This window comes from Balearica regulorum, chromosome 22 (genome assembly GCF_011004875.1).
Source record: "Balearica regulorum gibbericeps isolate bBalReg1 chromosome 22, bBalReg1.pri, whole genome shotgun sequence".
NCBI lineage: Eukaryota > Metazoa > Chordata > Aves > Gruiformes > Gruidae > Balearica > Balearica regulorum.
In genome coordinates, this window is record NC_046205.1 from 440222 (window position 1) to 461217 (window position 20996).

Here is a 20996-nt window from a genome sequence, read left to right on the forward strand (position 1 = left end):
TCATCACAGATGTGATATTAGTCAGAACATGTACACCACTTTAAAGAAATCAGAGCTGAAGTGTCCATGCACTAACACCTGACTGTAGCCAAAAGTTCTCTATTTTGTCAAAAAACCCACAAGAGACTCCTTACACTTCCAAAGGAAAAACTAATCTTGTTGAGGCATCACATGCAAAAGTTAATCCACACATTTATCTATGGATTAGTGCATTACAAAGATGTCAAAGTCTCTCCTGTACAAATTATCTACTAATGTGGGGCACTTAGATTAGACAATTGAGTTGAGCTTTGGAAGGACAGGGGCGTGCAATTGCCTAGAAGGCTTAGCAGCTGGTTCAGAGACATCTCACAATATTGTTATTTGATGCACAATACCTAGACCTTGCCTAAAGACATCCACAGGGTGAGTTTGTCTTGCATTTAACAACATAATTTTATTTATTTAATTCAGAGTAATTTATTCCTTCACACACACAAAAAAAAAATCGGCCTTAAGTGCATCCCAGCCTTCAGAGCAGCAGAGTTTCCAGCACACTTCCCAGAGCAAGCTCACGGAAGAGTTCTGCAACAAAGATCTGGTGAGAGGTACCAGATCAGCACAAGCTCTTCAGTATGAACTTTATCCGAAGAGAAGGCAGGCAAGAGAAATTTTTTCTACCTAAAAGCAGGGCCCCTCGTAGCTGCTGATAATGGGCTTCAGGCTTAGACTTTCACAGCTATATGTTTTTCCTACCTCTCCTCTTTCCAATACCTTCAAGGGAAAGAATAAGCAGAACATTATTTGCTCCTACTCCTCCAACTGGAAACAACCTAAATACCTGAGTGCACAGTAATAGTCAGCAAACCAGCAGAAACAAAAAAAATAGGAAACATGGGGAAGATCGGAATGCATATTTCATACCCTAAGAACAGCTACTACTGCTGGTTGTTCAAGGGGGAGATAAAGTGATAAATAAAATATTAACTAACAGGCTTGACCTGCTTCCTCACAGGAAGAATAATTTATGTTCAGTTCTAGGTTCTACTGGGTAAGTGGAGGTGTCAGTGAAAGATAACTGAATTAACAACAGCACCAATATATTTTGTCAAGCTGCTCATCAACAGCTTACGAGGCTGTCTTCAGCTGCCTGTAACCTCTTCCCGCTGTTCAAAGCGGAATGCTCCATGCTGACTATCTGACATCAGCCAGAATCTCTGGGAAAACCATATTAACTGATATGTTTTCGATGTTGAGATCAGAAGCGTTTCAGCGTAACTGCGTATGAAATTCTTGCAGCTAAGTTGCATACTGGCTCCAGTATTTGCATGTTACAGAGGAGAAGTCACTCAGTAAAGATTTGCATGAAAATAAAGCTCGTTGTAGCAGCTTGGAAGAACCATTGCAATCTCCTGGATGCACGATATGAGAGCAGAAAGAATTCCTCTCCTGTGATCTCAGTGTTGCTACTGCCAGCACTGCGTGGAACAAGGAGGAAGAAAGAATTCGCCTAGAACAATGGGGAGAAAAAAAATCTGTAATTGCAATTGATTTTGACTGAAAACGCACAAGGATGAGTTCAAGATCTCTGGTCTTGATAAAACAGACATGAAACTTAGAACAAGGTGGTGTTATCATTTTTGGTCTTTGTTCTGTAGGTCCTACCAGCAAAAAGTTACACTAATTCTCTACCTCACTGGTTCAATATATTGAATTTAAAACCTGATTACTTAAAGTAGGGTTCAACATTGCACCTTAGAACATGCTTCAAAGAATTCTTTCAGAAAGTAGCCTGCATCTAGGAACTGGTTAAAAAGTGAGCATAAGAAACATTGAATTACTGCCTATGCAACATGTATTCAGTTCTCCTGAGTACATGCATTACAATACTATCTTCAATTATGCACTTGAACTATTTTTAATCACAGGACTTTTAGCCCGTGCAGCATTTCACTTCCCCTTTTTCTGCTGAAGTTAAAGCAGCACAGCAGGGAATTTAAAAAGAGAAAAGGCCATTCATTGCTAAGACAGCTGAACGCTCTCCAGAATTAGATTTCCTTTCCTATCACAAAATTAATGCTTACACCACATCCCCTCTTAAATTCCAGTTGGGTATGCATTTATTTTCTGCACACCGAATTTGAAATGTCTGAAGGTACGTCAGACTAATGTCATGTAAACAGGTACTGATGCAACAGATTATTCCCTGAAATTAAAATGGAAATACAACTACCTCTCAGAGAGGCTGCTGTGAAGATTTAAAAAAAAAAAACCAAAAAAGTAATTGTGTGTCCTACTCTTAGACAAGCTCTGCAGAAAGTTCAACAGGAAAATTAATGATCAAGACTGCATACTCACTGGTGCTAAGGAAGGAAAAAAGTGAAGCTGTACTTGAAGCAAGGAGGGCAAAGCTGCAGTTCGGTCTGCTCTTCATCCTTCCTTCTTTTGCATTTATTGCAATTGGGCAGATCATAATCACAGAAATACATTTTGAAGTTCTGTTTTAAATTCATAAGCCTCACTAATAAGAGCCTGATCTTTCTGGTTTACGAAAGGAGTACAGCCCATTGTGTATTCCCACAGTTATCTCCAAATTCCACATGTGCAAAATCCAACCCAATCAAGTTTTTTCCTGTGACCTTGCCATCTGCTTCATTTCCAAGAGACAGGCCACCAGAGTATATTCAACAAGACCTACTACATTTCTTAACATCAGTAACTCCACGTGACCATGCAGGCTGGAGAATCCAGAGTTAAAAGAGATCCTCTGATTTCTGTTTAAGATCTTTCAAGTGAAACAGCATTTGCAACTTTGTGATCAAAACTGTTTTCAAATCGAAGCATGCCAAGCAAAGTTTATCTGGAATTAAACAAATACTTCATATCTGAAAAGTTATCCATCCCCTTACAAAATACCTCTACTCACCAGTTACATTTCTTCTGTAGTTGGTGTCAGAACTGGCATGCTATTCAGTTCCACGATAAAGAATGACTGAACCTGGAATGCTCCTATAGCCTACCAAGCTCTCTCCGACTTCTCTGCTCCTTTCAAAGCACTGCGTAAACACGCATCAGGAAAAGAAAGGTCTGGACACTCCTGGCTGAAGAAATGTGCAGGATGAGCAGGTGCCATGAAGGATTCAACATATCCATGCATTTCAAGTTTGATTTGCAAATCTGTTCTTCAGCTTTGCTATTTGTCTAGAACCAACACATTATGTCCTCCCCAAAAAAAGATGGTTACTAAATTCCAGTGGTTTTATAACGGGATCAACTACAACTGTCCCTTGGTTTAACAGCAATTCTCGCTCAATTAATGCCTTCTAAGCATTATCGTGTTCATAGAGAGATGATCCAAAACTCATGATATGCCAGCTTTGTTGATATTTTCAAGATAAAATTTTATTATTTTACACTTATCTACTTTGACGCATTTCTTAACAGCATTCTTAGACTTCGAAGAAGCGTGCTGTAAGTTCTTTGCTTTGTCATGGGGGGGGAGGAACCCATACCTGGATTTAATTACAGAGGAAAAAAATTAAGTGTTCAAAATCCTTCTGCTTCCAGCACCCCTAAAATAGCATCCAGTTTTCTTCTGAAGCACAAGTCACCTTTTCAAATTGATTTCAGTTGCAAGAACCTATGCCATGCTTCTCTTGGACATGAACAAATTTAAATTTAACCTTTACCTTCAGTGCTCTGGAATTTCTCCATGGTAATGGCAGATTTTCAACAACATTCCAGTGATCAGGTCTGCGGAGCTCACCTCCCCCCTCCTCCCACCCCAGCCCTTTAATCTTACTGAAGGAAATTAGAAAGAAAGTTGTCTTACCGATAACTCCAAGGTTAATGTCCCTTGCGAACCCCACCTAGCAAGTCGACATCATGACATGTCAGGTCAGCCTCAACCACGCTTCCCTGATAGTCAGGTAAAAGGAAGGAGTTAAAATACAAAATTGACACTTGCAGATTTCTGGACATCAGAAAATGTGATGCAATATATTCTGAACTGTCTTTCAGAGCTTCTGGTAACCTCCAAGTTGTTAAAACATTTCTTCAGAGGGATTCTCCTGTTCTAAAATTTCAAAAGCTCCTGATCAATAACCAAATATTGCAGATCCACCTTGACCATTTTGTCTGAATGAGAACAAAAACTTAAGATTTCCTTTTAACGCGAGTAATTTTTCCCCCTACTCTACACATTTTATCAACTAATATATGCTCAACTTAGCCACTCTGGGTTTCGAAAGACATTTTAAGCCAATAGACTACAACAGCTTCATTCAAATTCTAAGTTAACAGAAGCTCTAATTTTATTTTTTTAGAAAAAACAGGAAAAACAACTTGGTACACTCTTTCTATAAGGCTTTGTTCTACTCAAATAGTTCACATAAATGACAGAATTCAATCCGGCAAGCCTTCATTGTACAAGCAATCCTAAATCACATAACTACTCCAACTCAAGTCACGCACAATCAAAGATTCATGACAGATTTGTAGGATAGGGTCCCTGCTGTTCTATGTATGGGCCACCATCGGTTTTTGGGTAACAATTAAGTCTTGCTGAAAATACATACATCTGCATGAGGGTCTACATGTCTAGGTGCCAAACATGTTTTACTAAGAGTTTTAAGACTTTTTGCTCAATACTTTGCATTGATTTTTGTGCTAGCCTTATAATAAGAGTGCCTTCTGTAATTTTTTTTTTTCTCTGTAGTCAAAATACAGAAAATGGGCTTCATGTCCAAATGCAGAGGGAACAAAGAGTGGTCAGGTTTTTATACAGAGTCACCAAAATCATGTGGTGATCTACTTAGTTTATTTTGAAAACGTTTAAGCAATGCAGTTGTCATTTTTTCTAATAATTAGACTACAGCAGTCAAGTCCTGAAAATAAACAATTGCTACAAAAAATTAAACCCTTAACACTTTGAAAAAAATGCAGATTCTGTTTAATGAATTAGTAGAACTAAAAGCTGAGCTTAGTAAACTGACTTTGTTAATAATGTGAAAGTAAGTCTAGTAACACAATAGCTGTAAAAATCTTGCTCAAGTTTTGGAATTGCTAGGGATCAGGCAACCTACTTATTTTTAAGTCAAACACCTTATCAATACAGACATTTAAGCAACTGCTATAAATGAGTGATCAAATGATTATTAAAATCCCATTTCATGGCTCCTCCTCCAATGCCAGCAGGACACTCATAAAAGTTTAAATTGGTTTGCAAATTGAAAACCATTTTCAACATGCTCTACAAGAGGATTTTTGCTAAGTTAGGCTGAACAAACAATCAAAACAGATGCATGAGAGTAAATTTAAATTTATTTTTTGTTTGACTATATATGAAAATTCTTCCCTTGAGTATCTGTCATCAGGCATGGTAGATTTTTCCACTGTGCTACAGTATCTTTGTTCAATAATTTTTTTCAATAATTTTGTTAAGTTCTTCAAGTTCGGTATACACCACTACTCGAGTGAGTTGTAGCACACATTATCTTTAAGGATTCACTAAAGCACTGCTGCAAATTTACAAGGTGAATTTGAGTATCCATAATGTAAATTGAAGAACTTGGTATATCTTGTAAATATAAACTTCTACTGATTTTAATTTTCAATTATAAAAGCGTATAGCTCACTTCTCGTATTCAGTAAAAATACTAGGATAAATGGTGATTTGGGCAGAAATAAATACACGATGCAGCTCTACAATTCTTGAGGAAGACAATTTTAACATTTTTGTTCCTTAGTTGTTTTCTAAGCATAATTGTTTCACTTCCTCCCCACACCCCCCATAAGCATGCACTGGCACTTCGCCTCTCCTGGGCTAACACTTGAAACATGCAGTACATGAACACTGTCTTTCTTCCAGGATGGAAAGTACTTTAAAATTTCATTCCAATTAAGCTCCCTTGTACCAGATCCCCTTTACAACGATTACTGAAAACCAAATATGTAATGGGACTACAGGGTTCTACTCAATGCCACAAAAGCTATATAATCACTATAAAGTCATACTGATTGGACAGCAAACCCTCGTATTAAAACAAAATTACAAGCCAGATCCTTACACAAGCAAAAGCCTGAAACATATACTCAGGGGTATTCCCTCTGACTTCACTGCTCAAGTAAGGATACAGAGGGCAGGATTTGGCCCCATTAACTTTATGAAGTAAAAAAAAAGCCCCAAAAACCCACGAACAAAAAGTAAAAGGACTTTAACATACTAAATACTAATTTTGAAAAGCACTTTAAATTATTTATGATCAATTCTATTAATTTGAAGGGAAGAGCCTGACACAGGGACAAACTCATTTTTTAGAACCAGATATACATCCTCACTTCAATTCAGGTCAAAACTCAAACCATGCAATTATATACCAGACCCACAGCAGTAAAGCGTGGGAAGGCTCATGTTTCTGTTTACATTCTGATATAATACACTTGAGAGACACCAGACAGGAATAGAAGACAAAGGGAGGAGTATGACCACTGAAGTTTAACTTCCTTAATAGTCTGTGTTTAGAATGCTGTAAATCAAGTATGAGCAACATATTCGATTTGGATATTTAGAGGTCCGGCAATAGTTTTCTTTAGAGAAAGTATAAATCCGTTTGTTTCTCTCTTTTCTTGAAAAGCAAATGTTCTTCATTGGGGTACAGAATGGCTCAGATGCAACAGAAGAGAAATGTCATGACTTGCCAGTTAAAATTGGTATCTGGGAGTGTCCAAGACAAGGGTCAAAGCAACACATAATACCCCAATAATGTAGCTAGTAATGCCCCCAAAAGATAGTACTTTTTTTTTTAAGTCAGCCTTTATTACAAGGCATGAGAATTCTAAGGCAAATTGTTCATCATGGCAGAACATCAAATTAAAGTGTCAAGACAGAAATGAGCAGAATATGGAGAGCACGTTTGTTATCTGTAGCAAGAAGTTAGTTTAATATGCCACAGCACCTAATTTATAATTCTCATCCCTAGCCAAATATTATCTTAAAATAGACTAAGATGCTTGAGATCAAAACCATTTCCTTATGTGTTTGTACGCTGAATAGTGCAATATGGCTGGATCCTAACAGAATAGCCTCTAGAGGGACTCCACAGTACATAATAAAAAGGAACAAAATTAACACCATTGTAGGCTCTGCTTCCTTCTCCACATTACATTAGAAGATTAGATTTAAATTAGATCTCTATGAATGTTTGGATACATTTCAACACTTTTTAAAAGAAAAAAATTTTCAAAATTAGATGCTGGTAAGTTATTGAACAGCAATTAAACAAAGAGTGCCCTTTGGGCTATCTGTAATTTCTCCTAGTTTTCAGTCTGATGTCCACAGTGCTACATGTTGGAAAGCACAAGAAATTTTGCATGAATTTGATCACTCACATAGGCAGTTATACTTCAAAAACAATGTTTTTCGCAAGAATTACCAATGAAATAATGTTTTAGGACACAATTGAATTTGAAATAGGTAATGTTTTGAATAGATTTTTGAGTTTTATTGAAATCTTACATGAACAAGAAATTGGAAATACAATCACATCAAGGAACAAATTGCCACGGCTTTGACGTTTTAAGCCAAACAAATTTTGTAGGGCAGATTTTCAAAAAGGTGTGAAGTTATAACAATTTAAAAACACAGTTAACCTACTTCTAGGAATGCAAAACATACAATCATGTTATTTTCAATACAAGAAAACTTAATTTGTTGTAATTTCTTAAAACTACTAAGACAAAGCACTAGCTTTTACTTTTATGTACAGCATACTCCTATGTAGTCTATCCCAAATCCAAAAAAAAAAAAAAAAAAGGAAACTGTCCAAAACCAGAGGTTCTGCAAAATCATGATTGAACAGTGTGCCATTCCTGCTTTTAAACTGCTAAAATGAAGCCTAAAATGATAAAAGCATTGAAACCCCATATGGAGTTCAGGAATTCTGCGAGCCCAGTAATGTCCAAGTGCATTTATGAAAAAAGAAAACTAAGAGACTCGAGTATATACACAATAGAGTGATTCTTCAGCCCAATACAAATGGCAGCCAATCGCTACTGAAGGATGAAACGTTAAGCCAATTTTGTTTTGAAGGATGTAGAGCTATAGCCAATTCTATGTTTCCAATATTCTCAATCCCTCCTCACTTGTCTACTTCCACTGTTGCCCATAAGTATCCTGATAAAATTCCTGGTTGTCATTATTGTAACCATAGTTACCGGCATAGTCACCACCTTGCTGGAGCGGCTGTTGAGCGATGGGTTGGGAGCCCCAGTTCTGCTGGTTGTTGGTCTGACGGCGCTTGGAATCAGGTTGGTTGTACCCATCTGCCTTTCTCTTGCCTCCTACGTTGCCCCCACGGTTGCCCCTGGCTCCACGAGCACCACGTCCTCTCTGCTGCTGTGCAGGACCCCCTCTCCCACCCCTGGCTCCTCTTGGCGGTCCCATGGGTGCCCCCCTCTGTGAATAGCCAGCTCTACCTCTTGGTGGTGGTGCTCCCCGCCCCCTAGGTGGTGGAGGGGCACCTCTCCCACCCCTTCCTCCTCCTCCTCTTCCTCTTATAGCATAGCCATCATCATAGCCGTAATAGGGATCTTCATAGCCACCACGGTAGTCATGATAGTCATAACCATAATAATCATCGTAATAATCTTCATAGCCATAGTAATCTGGGGGATAGCCATATCCACCTCTCCCTCCACGGCCTCTGCCTCTAATAGGAGGTGGCATGCGAGGTGGAGGGTAGTAATAATAGTCTTCGTACCTATTAAGAAAAAGAAACATGCAATTATTTATCTTCAAAAGTGTCCCAAAATAAAATATAAATTTCCCCTATTTGATTAACAATATAATACATGGAGAAAAGAAAAGTCATTCAGGTTCTTCTAAACCAGCTCACATTTTCCAGCAGAACTTCATTCTGCACTATTACAGCAGTGCAAGAAGGAACACTCACGCAGTGCTTCTGGAGGCTTGTCTGGCAGCCTGACGTTCTTTCCTTTTCTTATCCGGTGGCTTTGCCAACACTATTTCAATTTCTTCCCCTTCTATCTCTTTCCCATTCATTTCATTCATAGCCTGTACAAAAATTAGAAGAGAAACATCTAAAAAATTGTTTCCATTCAAAAGGAAACTATAATTTACTGAAAGAAACCAGATGGTTGTGCTGCTCCAGGCTGAACTATGCCACGTGCTTTATTTCTGTGCTACTTAAACAGAATGTTACATGTTATTCTTTCAAGTCCCATTTTATTCACCAGTTACAGTGAAGCAGCATTTAAAGAAAAAAATACTCTTTATATCATAAGGTAAAATAATGAGATTAAAATATATTGAGCATTACTTAAAAAAAAAGACATAACACCATCACTTTTTATGTTCCTATATGCCCAGAAACGCTTCAGAAATACATTGGCAGAAGTTCTCACTACTCGCACCGACACAAACACTCACTGTACTTGTAAACCAGGTAGAGTGCACGCACACGAGAGAAAAAAAAGTATTTTTGTGTTTGGGCTTCCTAGCCAGCTGAATGTGCTACGTGACTGCCTCTGAGGAAATCAAGTACTTCTGGGGACACGTACTTGGGGGGGGGGGGGGGGGGGGGGGGGGAATTACTGAAACTTGGTGATCTCAAAGTGAGGCAAGAATCCTCCAGAAAAGTAATGTGTAATTTGTAATTATCAAGTGCATGCACAAAGATAATTTAATATGCATACACAAAGTATGATTAGGACTACACCTCCCAATTCTTTACCTGAATTTATTGCTTTGCATTTAACATTTCTGTGTATTAATATTTGCATTAACAAAGACTGTACACATCTGTAGAGCTACGTGCCTCAAAAACATTAGAGATCATGGCAATTTACTTCAAAGAAGGTATGAAAATAAGTAGACACTGGAATCAATGAGCGAATTCCATGCACTAATATCATAATAATGCTTTATTTAAAAAAAAAAAAAAAAACCAAAAAAAAAACCACACACAAACAACACATCCAAACACAAAAATATCTCACAAATTTCACACACCAATTTAGTGGCCATAAATCAGTCATGTGGGGCAGATGGGGTAGTATTCCGCTTGTTTCAGAGAAAATGAAGGTTAGAGGTGCTCTGCTGTACTGCATTTCATAAATCTTTTCTCATCTGCTACAAGTTTTCAGTTGCTCAAATCTAACAGAGCATTTAGAAGCAAAGTCTACTGGGAAAGGACCGGAGAGTGTCTAAAGACATACTACAATAAAACACGTCAGGAGGTACTGCTGATTTACCCTTTCTGTTAACAATCTCTTATCCTCTCTTGGACATGGTCTAAACCTATCCAAACTGACTTCAGCTTCGTTAAATACGTGTGACATTTATCCTAAAGTCAAACGCAGGAATATTCTAGACCCTGTTTTGGTGGGTAGGAAAACTGTAAGCAATTAAATGGTTGTAAAATGATTAATAAAGTTGAGTAAAGAGCCTTTGAATGGTCTATGTAGCCACATAGAATATACTTGCTCAGGACTCCCAGGTGCAAAACACTTCCTCCCCTCCTTCCCCAATAAACTATGGATTTAAGAAAAACAGATGGAGTAATTTCTACAGAATTCAATCCACTGAAGTGCAAACAGCAGAGATTAATTACCTTCTCAACTGCTCTTAGATACAAGGGAAAACACCTTTGAAGCTTACAATAATGACTCCTGATGTTTAAGAAGTCATTTAGAAGAAACCCTCAAGGGAGCTTGTAGAGTTAAAAATAGGTAATGTATTAATGGCATTGCTAGTGCCATTCTTCTCCCCTTTGCATTTTTTTAATTACCTTGCAATTCCTATTCAATACTTTTGTCACTCCAAAACTACACACAGCCTTTAAATAGGGGGCTTTGAGAGACAACTGATACCTTCTGTCAGTGTTTCCTCAGAAAAATTGTCTAGGTTGATTTTTATTTTTCCTCTTCTCTAGACTCTCCTGTATTGGTCTATACCTCTTTTCCAGTCTACTCGTTAACTTGCTACAGTTTTGTCCTTTGCAAGTTTCACATCCTCCTAGCTACTGAAATCACAGGAACAAAATTATTAGTGTTAAAATTCTCACAATGGGAACCTTACTTAATGGGCTCTACAAATTGTCTTATTTAGATATTTACTGTAAAGAAATTTCTTAAAACCATTTGTACAAAATAAACTGCTCACATCAATTTAGCTAGAAAAGAATAATCGACCTACCTTCACTGCTGCACCTCTGTCCTCAAAATGAACAAAAGCATAATCCTTCAACTTCTTTACTCTTTCCAGCTTTCCAAATTCAGAAAAGGATTTCTCAAGAATTTCTTCTGTCACAGTAGTGGCCAAGTTTCTTACAAATAAAACTTTCACCTGATGAAAAAAATTGAGAATGAAAGCCATTATCTAAGTCAAACTTCAAAGGAAATGAACATAAACTAGTAAGATGTTATTCCCTTCTCAGCATTAAGAAATGTTGGGTAAACTTACAAATTCAGTACCTGTTTAAAAAAAAAAAAAAAAAAAAGCCTTGTAGTTACCTGCATGAAGTTTCTACAACTTCTCTGCTTCCAGAGTTCCCTTCCATGATCAGAAGGATATCCAACTTTGATTTTCTGCTTCTGGGATGCTACAAATCCCAGTAAAATTTCAGTAATAGACTTCAAGAGCAGCAAAGAGTTATCCCAAAACGCAGGGATAAAGAGCATGTCATTCCCTATACTGAACTTCACCTTCATCTCTCTCTGGAAAATAGTTTTACAAAATACTCACCTTGCATTTATTACCACCAGAAGCAGATAATGACCAGACTGATGTGCCAATCCAGTAGTAGAACCTTGTACACTACTAGTTTAAACGTGAACAGTCGGTTACAACAGCATGTTCCTAACATATTACACAGGCAACTGATTTGCAATGCTCAGACCATGCCCGTTTGTGTGGCTTACTACAAAAATGCCCTCAAAATGCTTTTTGTGCCTCAAAACTAGCACTGCTCAGCTGAAACAAATCTCTGTCACTATGACATAAAGAAACTTCTCCCAAAGCACAAGAGCATCCAGGTAAGTTTATACTTACCTTTGCCATGACTTCTGGATCAGGTTCCTCTACTGGATCAGCCCACTCCACTGTCACAACATTTCCCCAGACTTTTACTTTCCCACTCATCAAGCGGCGGCGAGCTTGTGCTGCTGACTTGTGATCTTCATACTCCAAGAAGCAGAATCCTCGATTCTTCTTTTTATCATCAGGTTGATGATACAAGATTACATCCACCAAACCCTCTGAAAAACAGGTCTTTAGTATTAAGCTTCAAAAGGAAGAAAAAAAATAATAAATCTAGAGTCTACCCAAATGTCCTTACTTGTTTTTTGTAATAAAGAGCCTTTGAATTTAACACCTGAAAGGGGAAAGGAGCACAAGAAAAGCAAAACAAACAACAGATATCCATTCAATTTATCCAGAAACAGGTCACCTATCAGGTGAAACTCTCCAGAAAAAACTTACCTCACAATTAGGCCCTGCAAAACATCAACCTGAACAGTTGACAGTGTAAGTTCCATGTATTTTCTTTCACCATTTTTACAGTTTTTTTTAAAAGCAGTCAGCATTAATACATGGCATCTCCCCACCTCCAGGGGAAGCTGGAAAGAATTTCTTCCACATGTCCCCAAAAGGAGGAGAGATAACTAAATGAATATTCACCTTCTGTTTTCACCACTTCCCTGAAGTACTTATAAATAGTAATCCTAAAAAAGCAGTAGGTTAAAACTCTCCTACAGTAACAAGCGCAGGCGATCAAGATTTCAATCTCTTATTTAAAGCAGAAGCATCCTTCCAATGTGAGCTGACTTCTTTTCTTCCTACTTGCTGCATATATTGGGGAACAACACTGAAGAACGAGGACAGAAATTAATCTGTTATTAACTTATTTAACTACAATAACATCCCCTCTAAACTGCTTTAGTATTTCCTCCTCCCCATCATTCCTCAACAATAAATTTGGTTTGAAGCTCCACAAAAACTTCTCAGTCGTAAAAGCAGAATCTACTGTAGACCTAGTTACAGAGCCTTCAACAGGAAGCTAGAACAGGTAACAGAATTAGGACCTTCGCTTTTTACGAGTTCATTTGTAAACCTGCAACATCATTCATTTAACAATCAGTAACACAGATGCTCTTTAAACTCTACCATAAGATGTATCTGAAATATAAAATTTCTACCAGGAAAAAACTTGGAATCCAACTTGGAAATAGTTTAAGTGATAGCTGAACACATGTGTCAAATAACTAGACCTACAAAACAGAGAGAATGAATGGTAATTTGGGATCAGTGTGACAAACTCATTAAGAAGGTCTTACCTGTGACTTTACTGAACTCTTCCAGTATGTTTTCCTTAGTCTTGTTCTTTGGAATTGACCCAACAAATAACCTGTTGTTTGCCACGGAGATGCATACTCCAAGGTGCTTCCCAGGACGTATTTCATAGTTGTCACACTGAGAAAATAAAAAGCCCTTCAGTTGCTTTATCCACAATAATATGGATAAAAAGATCCCCCAAATCATAAAATCAGCTATTTTCTTCATGATCTACTATTTTTATACATAGCATATTTAATTCACATTTTAAGATAATTACTAGAACTGCAGTATTTGGGTCAGCATTCACTTGGAAGAACGTTGCCGAGCTTAGGTTTTCCATACAAACTTCAGAAGTTCTGCTGAATGGAAAGCTACAAAGAAGCTGATGTACAGGGAACAACACCTACAGATACAAATTGTGTGGGGTGAATTCTTTCACCTACTGTTTATCTCAGACTGGAAAGATCTTTCTAGACAATTGGTGACTGCTTTCTGTGCTGGGACTCAATGTCAGTCATTGCTACTGTTATTAATAAGCAAATGCATAGCATTATAGATACTATGAGTTCTTCTACTTTACTTTGATAGTTTTTAAACACTGAACATATTTGCCGTGAGATACTCAAAAGTCTAAATCAGTGCGTGACCTTGTTCCCCCTGCCCCCACAGCAGGGAGTTTTTTGGACCCTGTAAGTACTAGGGTTCTATAAATTTTTCTGTAAAGTTATAAAACTTCTCATTTAAAAAAAAAAAAATAGCCCTCTGCTCCATGCTTGTACCCACAGTTGGATTACTTAGAATACCAATGCTCCCAATAGGTCTTAAAGGTACAGGAGTTCAATCTTTAAAAAAAAAGTAGTAAGTCAACATAGACATCATCTTTGTTTTAGGTAAGATTTTCAAACACTACCTAAGAGGATGGATGTTTGATCATCAGCCAACTTCTGAAAATCTCATGCAATTCTTTTAAAGCAAGTTTTCAGCCATTTTTACCGTGACTGAGACATAGCCATACAGATGACAGAGCAATACCTTCTGCACATTAAAGAACTAGAACAATGTTAAGGTATCACAGGTTATCAAACAAGATCACTTTAAGGAAGACAAACACATTTCAGAATTTTGCTTCACATACAACAGTGATCTGTAACAAAATAAAACTTTCTGTTCCAGTACCATGAAAATCTGAATCTGCTTTTCAAATTATATCTTATCTTACAAATCCATTTTACCTACAGCCAATCCCATTCCCTCTGGTGTCTGCAGAAACAAGCAGAAGGCTCACCTGGTGTAGAGAAACCAAGACTTCAAATATTAAAGTTTATTTTCTTTTTTCAGAAGAAACTTAGCAAGGTTTCATTAGCTCAAAATTTAACATGTGTCTGCCCCATTTTCCTTTCCCCCAGTAGTCTGTGGAAAAAATTTCCCCTAAATACAAGGCCGGCTCCATAACTTGATAATGGTAGGGTGGAAGAGGCAGGGGGAAGAGAATCCAGTTACAGGACTTCAGGAATATATTCACACAAATTCACTTATTTGGTGCAATATCCAAGGTATGGAGGTCACTCTTCTGCCAGTGGCACATCACTTGCTACATCTCCTGTCACTTTAGCATCTCCCCTTTCATCTCCCTCAATCAGTAAAAATTTAAAGTAACAACTCTGAGCACCTTTAACTTGATCAAGAAAAGAAAAAAGTTTCAAAACAATTTTTCCTTCATAAGTGACAGTAACTCATATCCACCATCTTCAAACACTGAAACCCAGAAGCAACCAATTGCAAAAACATATTTTGGGCATCTCCTTCAGGAAATGTGCAAGTAGGTTCTAGAAAGGAAAAAACAGCCTAAGCAGGGACATGAGATTCCCAGTCCTGGAAGAGCCTAACATAACAACTGCAACTATTTCTAAATATATGAAAATATTTGAGGAAACAAACACTGGAATATTTAGGGGCAATGACTCCTCCTGAAGCCTTTATAATGCAACAAAATAATTTCTTAAGTTTCTCTAGGTTTTGGTGGAGGTTTTTTCCCCCCAGCTTAACTAGATCATTAGGTTTTTCCCCTCTTCTTCATACAGGTGCAGCTGAATTCTGCAAAAGCAAATGACATAAAGCATTTCACCTGTTTTGGTTCAAAGTACAAGTACTATTTCACAGCCATATCCAAAACCTTCGGAGATACACATTCACCTGCCTAATTCTACTTCCTCCTCTCAGGCAGGGCCAACTGAACCAGGGCCCCAAACAGACTGCTGTCACTCATTTTAACTCTCTAGGGATTGCTCTGCATCTGTTGCCAACCTATCCAGATGCAGGCCAAGTCAGCTTTCCATGTAGTGAGCTGACTGCATGATTGCCATTGGAAAGAACTAAAGGCCACTGTGAACCATAACAAGCACCAAGCCAGAGACCTCCTCCACAGCAGCAGCAAAACAAAGCACCTCTAATTAGCTCTTGATTGTAGGAAGGGTGATAAAGCTTAAACACAGTGAAGCTTAAAGCATATATTTTCCAGCTGTAATCAAATAAGCACTTATGATAACCCAAGTACTCTAGCAGACTGCAGACTATGATCCTAAGAGTAGACCATGATTTGTATATAGTAAATCAAATCAGGAGACAATTTTTAAGAAAGTAGTATTTTGAGTCTGTCAATGGATGCTGTAATGAAACCCTTCAGACTTCATTATCTGAGGAGTACCAACATGTATGCTTGTTTACATCACCTTGTCTAGTCTGAAAATAAGTTACTCACCAATTTGACTGCTTCCTGTGCTGCATCTTTACTACAAAAAGTAATGAAAGCGTAACCTCTGTTTTGACCAGAAAGAGGATCCATCATGAGGCGCAGATCCCAAATTGGACCAGCTTTCTCAAAGAGTGGTACCAATTCATCTTCATACAAGTCTCGGGGAATCTTACCAACAAAAACCTAAAAAGGAAGACGACACTTAAACAAAGCTTTTTCAGAAATCCAAACTTACTTTTAATACTTGAGAGCTCCTGGGAAAGGAAGTACATTGCAGCATAAACCATCACAGGAGAAACACTGTAGCCATCACTGCAGCCTCCACTGCGGCCAACATTATTGTGTGTCCTATGTCCTATTACTAAATCTCCCACTGTTAGTACTAGGTTTTACATATGGAAAACCTGGTTTTGTTATTTATATTGAAGAGGTTGTGAATTTCCACCACTGAACGCTTCTTACCTGGTTATAATTTTGGCAATTAAAAATAAAGACCTTACAGTCTATCTAGTTGGGTATCCTATATTAAAGCAGACCAAGCACTTCCTTGCTCTTGCAGAATTTTCAAATCATTCTGTAGCCCAATCTTCATTAGAAAGCTATAGAGACAAAAAAAAAAAAAAATCTACAAAAATACTTAAATTGCCCAATGCATATTTTCCACTTTCAATATATACTGTAATCTTATTCCTAGTCTGTATTAATTTCAGCTTCCACCAGCTCAATGTTTTAATATTGTCTGCAAAAACTGGAGTCCTTGGTTTTTTGTTCCTTATATAGAGCAACGACCATAAACTTTGGTAAAGTTTTGTTAAGGAGTTCAATCTCTTCAGCTGAGATGTCCCTAAAAAGCTTCCTTCTCAAATTGTTTAATGGCTGCAGCTCTCTTCTGAATTGCTACTACAAGCAAAACATTTCAACCATCACTTAAGACTAAATTCTATTTATTTTAACCTCAAGTATTTTTTGTAGTAAAAAAAAAGCTAGGAGTCAACCTTTTCCATCCAGGCAATGCTTTGTCATAGGGATATCTGGTACTGAAGGCTTAGCAGATAATTCCAAAACTAAAGATGCTCAGAATGCCCATGTAAACATTGATATGAACAAACCTGTGAGGAGTGCATGACAACTCTGATTTAAAAAATGTGGAACGCAAATTATTTTCCTCTAAGGGAATACTAGAGCCTTGAAATGTTTCTTTATGTTACACAGATATTCCTGAATTTCAGTTCCCAGAACATTTCTTTCACTTAGCTTAGCTTCCCTTGGTTTAGTGTGAATGCCAACTGACCATGATTTATTTGCTATTGGGGAAAAAAGGAATGGATTTATCATACTGAGTGAAAATTTAATGGCAGAGCCATGGCTTTCCCCTCATCCCCCTGAAAAGTTTTGAAATCCCTACAGATAGGTATTTCTATTGTCATTACCTAGAACATTTCATTCCAAAACCCATGTACAGCTTTTAAAGACAAAAAAACCTGGTATTATCATAGAAATTCACAAGACAGGAACTCCAAGACTGCTACTAAGACAGTGAAACTGTCAGTTGAACTCTCCACAACCTGTAATTGTTCAAGTCAGTCAAACCTAAAAAGTTTACATTAATTTTTTTGTTTCAGATGCCACTGTTTCCAGCAGAAACTGAAGGTGACACACCAGAACAGAAGACCTGAGACAAAACCCTAATCCAAAAAACAAAGTCTACTTTTCCTGCTATTTACCAAAGATTTACCATCCTGAAAGCTTCTGTCTCCTCCTTTCTTTCCAGTCTCTTCGGCTCACTCTCCACAAACTTTAGACCACCCACAACTCCACAAGACTGCTACTACAGTCCAGGTAATACACTCAAGGAGCTAGTATGAGAAACAGAATTAAGGATTTAATTTGAATACATTCATATCTGACCTATATTCTAGAGTAACTTCCATCTATATCGGAAGGACTGGATAACTCTGTGGGAGTAATTCACATCTCAGTGAATTTGCTCTGAGCCTGTAAACTTAGTATGTTAATGAACTACAAGATCAATACTAGACATAACAAACACCAGGTGAACATCTTGCAAGGGTCAGAAGAAACATGTGCAATAACTTTTTTTAGATACGTTGATAAGCTCGAATAAAGTTGCTGAAATACCAAAGAATGTAAAAAACAGATGTCTTGTTTTAATTTTTTACTTCCACAACAAGAGTACTGTGGAAAAACTGGAAACCAGCATTATCACAGAATGGTAGGGGGTAGAATGGACCCCTGAAGATCATCTAGTCCAACCTCCCCACTAAAGCAAGATCAGTGAAACAATATGAGATCTTGTCTAGGTAGGATGCAACTGCATCACTTCTAGGCCTTTGTTGGAATTACTGACCATTAGACTTACTTTTTCCACATTTGCGTCCTAAAGGACCTATACAAAGTACTGTATTTTACTTCTTCCTTATTACTGTTGTAGAAGATCAATTATGAAAAGTCTTAACTAGGAAAAATTCAAATTCAGTGTCATGAACAACTTTACAGAGGGGTGCAATCTACTTCTGCACTCTAGATGATGCGTCCTTTAGTTATTTGAAAACTGAGCCTCTTCTGTTGTCATCGCAATCTTATAGAAGCGTACTGCAGCACAGCAAGAGCTTCTTTTAATAGCACTTTGCATGTGCTTTTAATTACGTGTTAATTAAATGTAGGCCGCATGACTGCTTCACCTCATCCAAATCTACAATCTTCATTTAAAAAAAAAAATGGAAGTAGAAAAAAATTCTGGCACAGTGCAGAAACCTTTGAACCCCCCCAGTTCTTCCAGTGCAAAAGCAACATTCCATTTGTGTACTAAATCCAGCGTGAGCTTTGTCTAGTTCAACTCCTGCTGAGTTCATTATACCATTGCTTCTTAAGTTAGAGTTATTACAGTATCTGATTCTTCCCATTCAATTTGTTACAGACAAAAGCAGTTTAAATTGCCCCAACATCTCTGGTAACAACATTCTCCAGATTGCGGGTTAGCCTCACAACCCTTCTCTGCCTTTTTGTTACAAATTCTGACCATGTACCCAGAGATGAGCAGATGCAATACCAACTTAACATTCACAGAGCTGAAAGTAATTTTGCATTTTTTGATAACAACATTCAAAGATTATGTTTATCATATACTTATCCAATAAATTTCAGCTCTGAAAAGGACGTGTAGCAATTCCTCCATGTTATACAGTCTAAACTGTTATATAGGTATCTAAGCTTGCACATTGTGGGCAAATAATGTCTTTACAAAATTTTCAAGTTTTTATTTCACATCACTGAAAAACACTGAAATAGAAGTCTCTCAAAACTTTTAGGAGTAGAACTTACTTTATCTGGATACTCCCTCAATAAAACTAAAACCAATTCAGCAATCAGTACAGACTTAAGTCAATTACTGTCTTCATGCTAGCTGCACTGCTAAGTTTGAAAAGTGCTTTCCCCCTATCCCTATTATAGTGGGGTAAAGGGCTGGTGTTTTACAGTTGAAGAACAGGTAAATCATGTCTTAAATGGTATTACATTCATTTACACCAAATGTAAAGGATGGAAATCAAGTACCACATCAACCATCTCCTTAATATTTTGGTGTAACATTAGTCTGGGTAGGCCATATTCATGCCAGTCGTTTTGTTGGTTGGTTGGGGTTTTTTTACCCTCCTCTAAAAAAAAAAAAAAAAAAAAAGGAAAAATAAATATATATATATAAAATAATGATCCTTCAGTTTTCCCAAATTTAACAACTAAAAGATCTTCAGTCTGCTGAGATTTCGTCTTTGCATGAAAGCTTCATCATCCCTGACTAGTTGTGGACTTATGACTAAAATTCCTGTTGTTCCATATACACTTAAACTCCTCCTTGCTGTGACTGAATTTAATGAAATATTTATAACATTTTCTTTCCTTGTCTTGTCTGCACTTTACTTAAAAAGTTACTGAAATTGATACGTAGATGTTACTACTGTCTATGCGTCCTCCAATGCTGCTGAACAATTGGTTTATTTCAAACCACAATAAGACAACTTAAAGTAGTTTTGTGTAAAAAGAAAAAAGTAATTTAAGAATACAAAAAGAAAATTTTTTCAGCATTTCTTGCATATACACTTTAGTAAAATGATGATACAATTAGCATAGAGCAAGCATACCTAGACAAAGCCTGATAAGCTATGCAAATTATCAGTTACTATGTTTCAGTTCAAGGACCCATTCTAATTATTTCTCCCTGCCAAGGAATTTATTTTTCATCATGGAATATGAATATTCCCTTTAGAAATCATCCCTACTGTGAGGCTTCTAAGCATCTTCCAAGCATCTTCTGTATACACAAAAGCTTCAGCATCTCAAAGGATGCAGAAATAATCTATAAACTGATAGACATTCAAGAAGTTGACCATTTTCTTAAATCTAATCTGGTGTCTTATAGAAGATCTCCAAAAGAACTCCTGTGTCAAAGACTAGTCACAAGAGCGTGACTGAGAGTATTCAAAGTGGTTAGAATAAACTACAGAACAACTTGCTAGGGACCAAAGCCTTGCAGAATAGGTAAGCGAGGAAATACACGGTTCAAGCATTTTCATAACCAAACTGAAGTTTGCTGATAGCTTACTAGCAAAATGCACAGGTTCAGTCATGACCTTGAATTTTCTGATGTGCTTACTGACTAGACTTCGCCCTTTGGAGGGGAGTGGGGGGCTGAATCTTTAAAACCCGACCACCTTTAAGAACAGCTGGTGTAACAGGAGGTAAGAAAAAGCAGAGGAAAAGAGATCTTAGAAATATTAAGCAAAACAAAGAAGCACTGTACAAGCCCCTTGAGGATAAGCAGTTGTCAATGTTTGCAGATGCAAATGACAAAGCCAGTGTAAGAAGAGAAGGAAACACCCAAATAATTGCTTCCAT

The 20996-nt window shown here is 37.4% G+C and overlaps 1 protein-coding gene across 3 annotated transcripts in view; it reads right to left on the reverse strand.

The window, feature by feature from the left end:
* Positions 1–7457: 7457 nt before the first annotated feature.
* HNRNPR (heterogeneous nuclear ribonucleoprotein R) overlaps positions 7458–20996 on the reverse strand; it is a 28981-nt gene continuing 15442 nt past the window's right edge. For all 3 annotated transcript variants that reach the window (XM_075774219.1, XM_075774218.1, XM_075774220.1), the window contains 6 exons: positions 16092–16268; positions 13333–13468; positions 12050–12255; positions 11195–11344; positions 8931–9052; positions 7458–8738 (listed from right to left, as the gene is read on the reverse strand). In XM_075774219.1, the coding sequence (XP_075630334.1) occupies positions 8126–8738; positions 8931–9052; positions 11195–11344; positions 12050–12255; positions 13333–13468; positions 16092–16268 (1404 nt within the window). In that variant the 3' untranslated portion in view covers positions 7458–8125. The remainder of the gene's footprint in view (positions 8739–8930; positions 9053–11194; positions 11345–12049; positions 12256–13332; positions 13469–16091; positions 16269–20996) is intronic.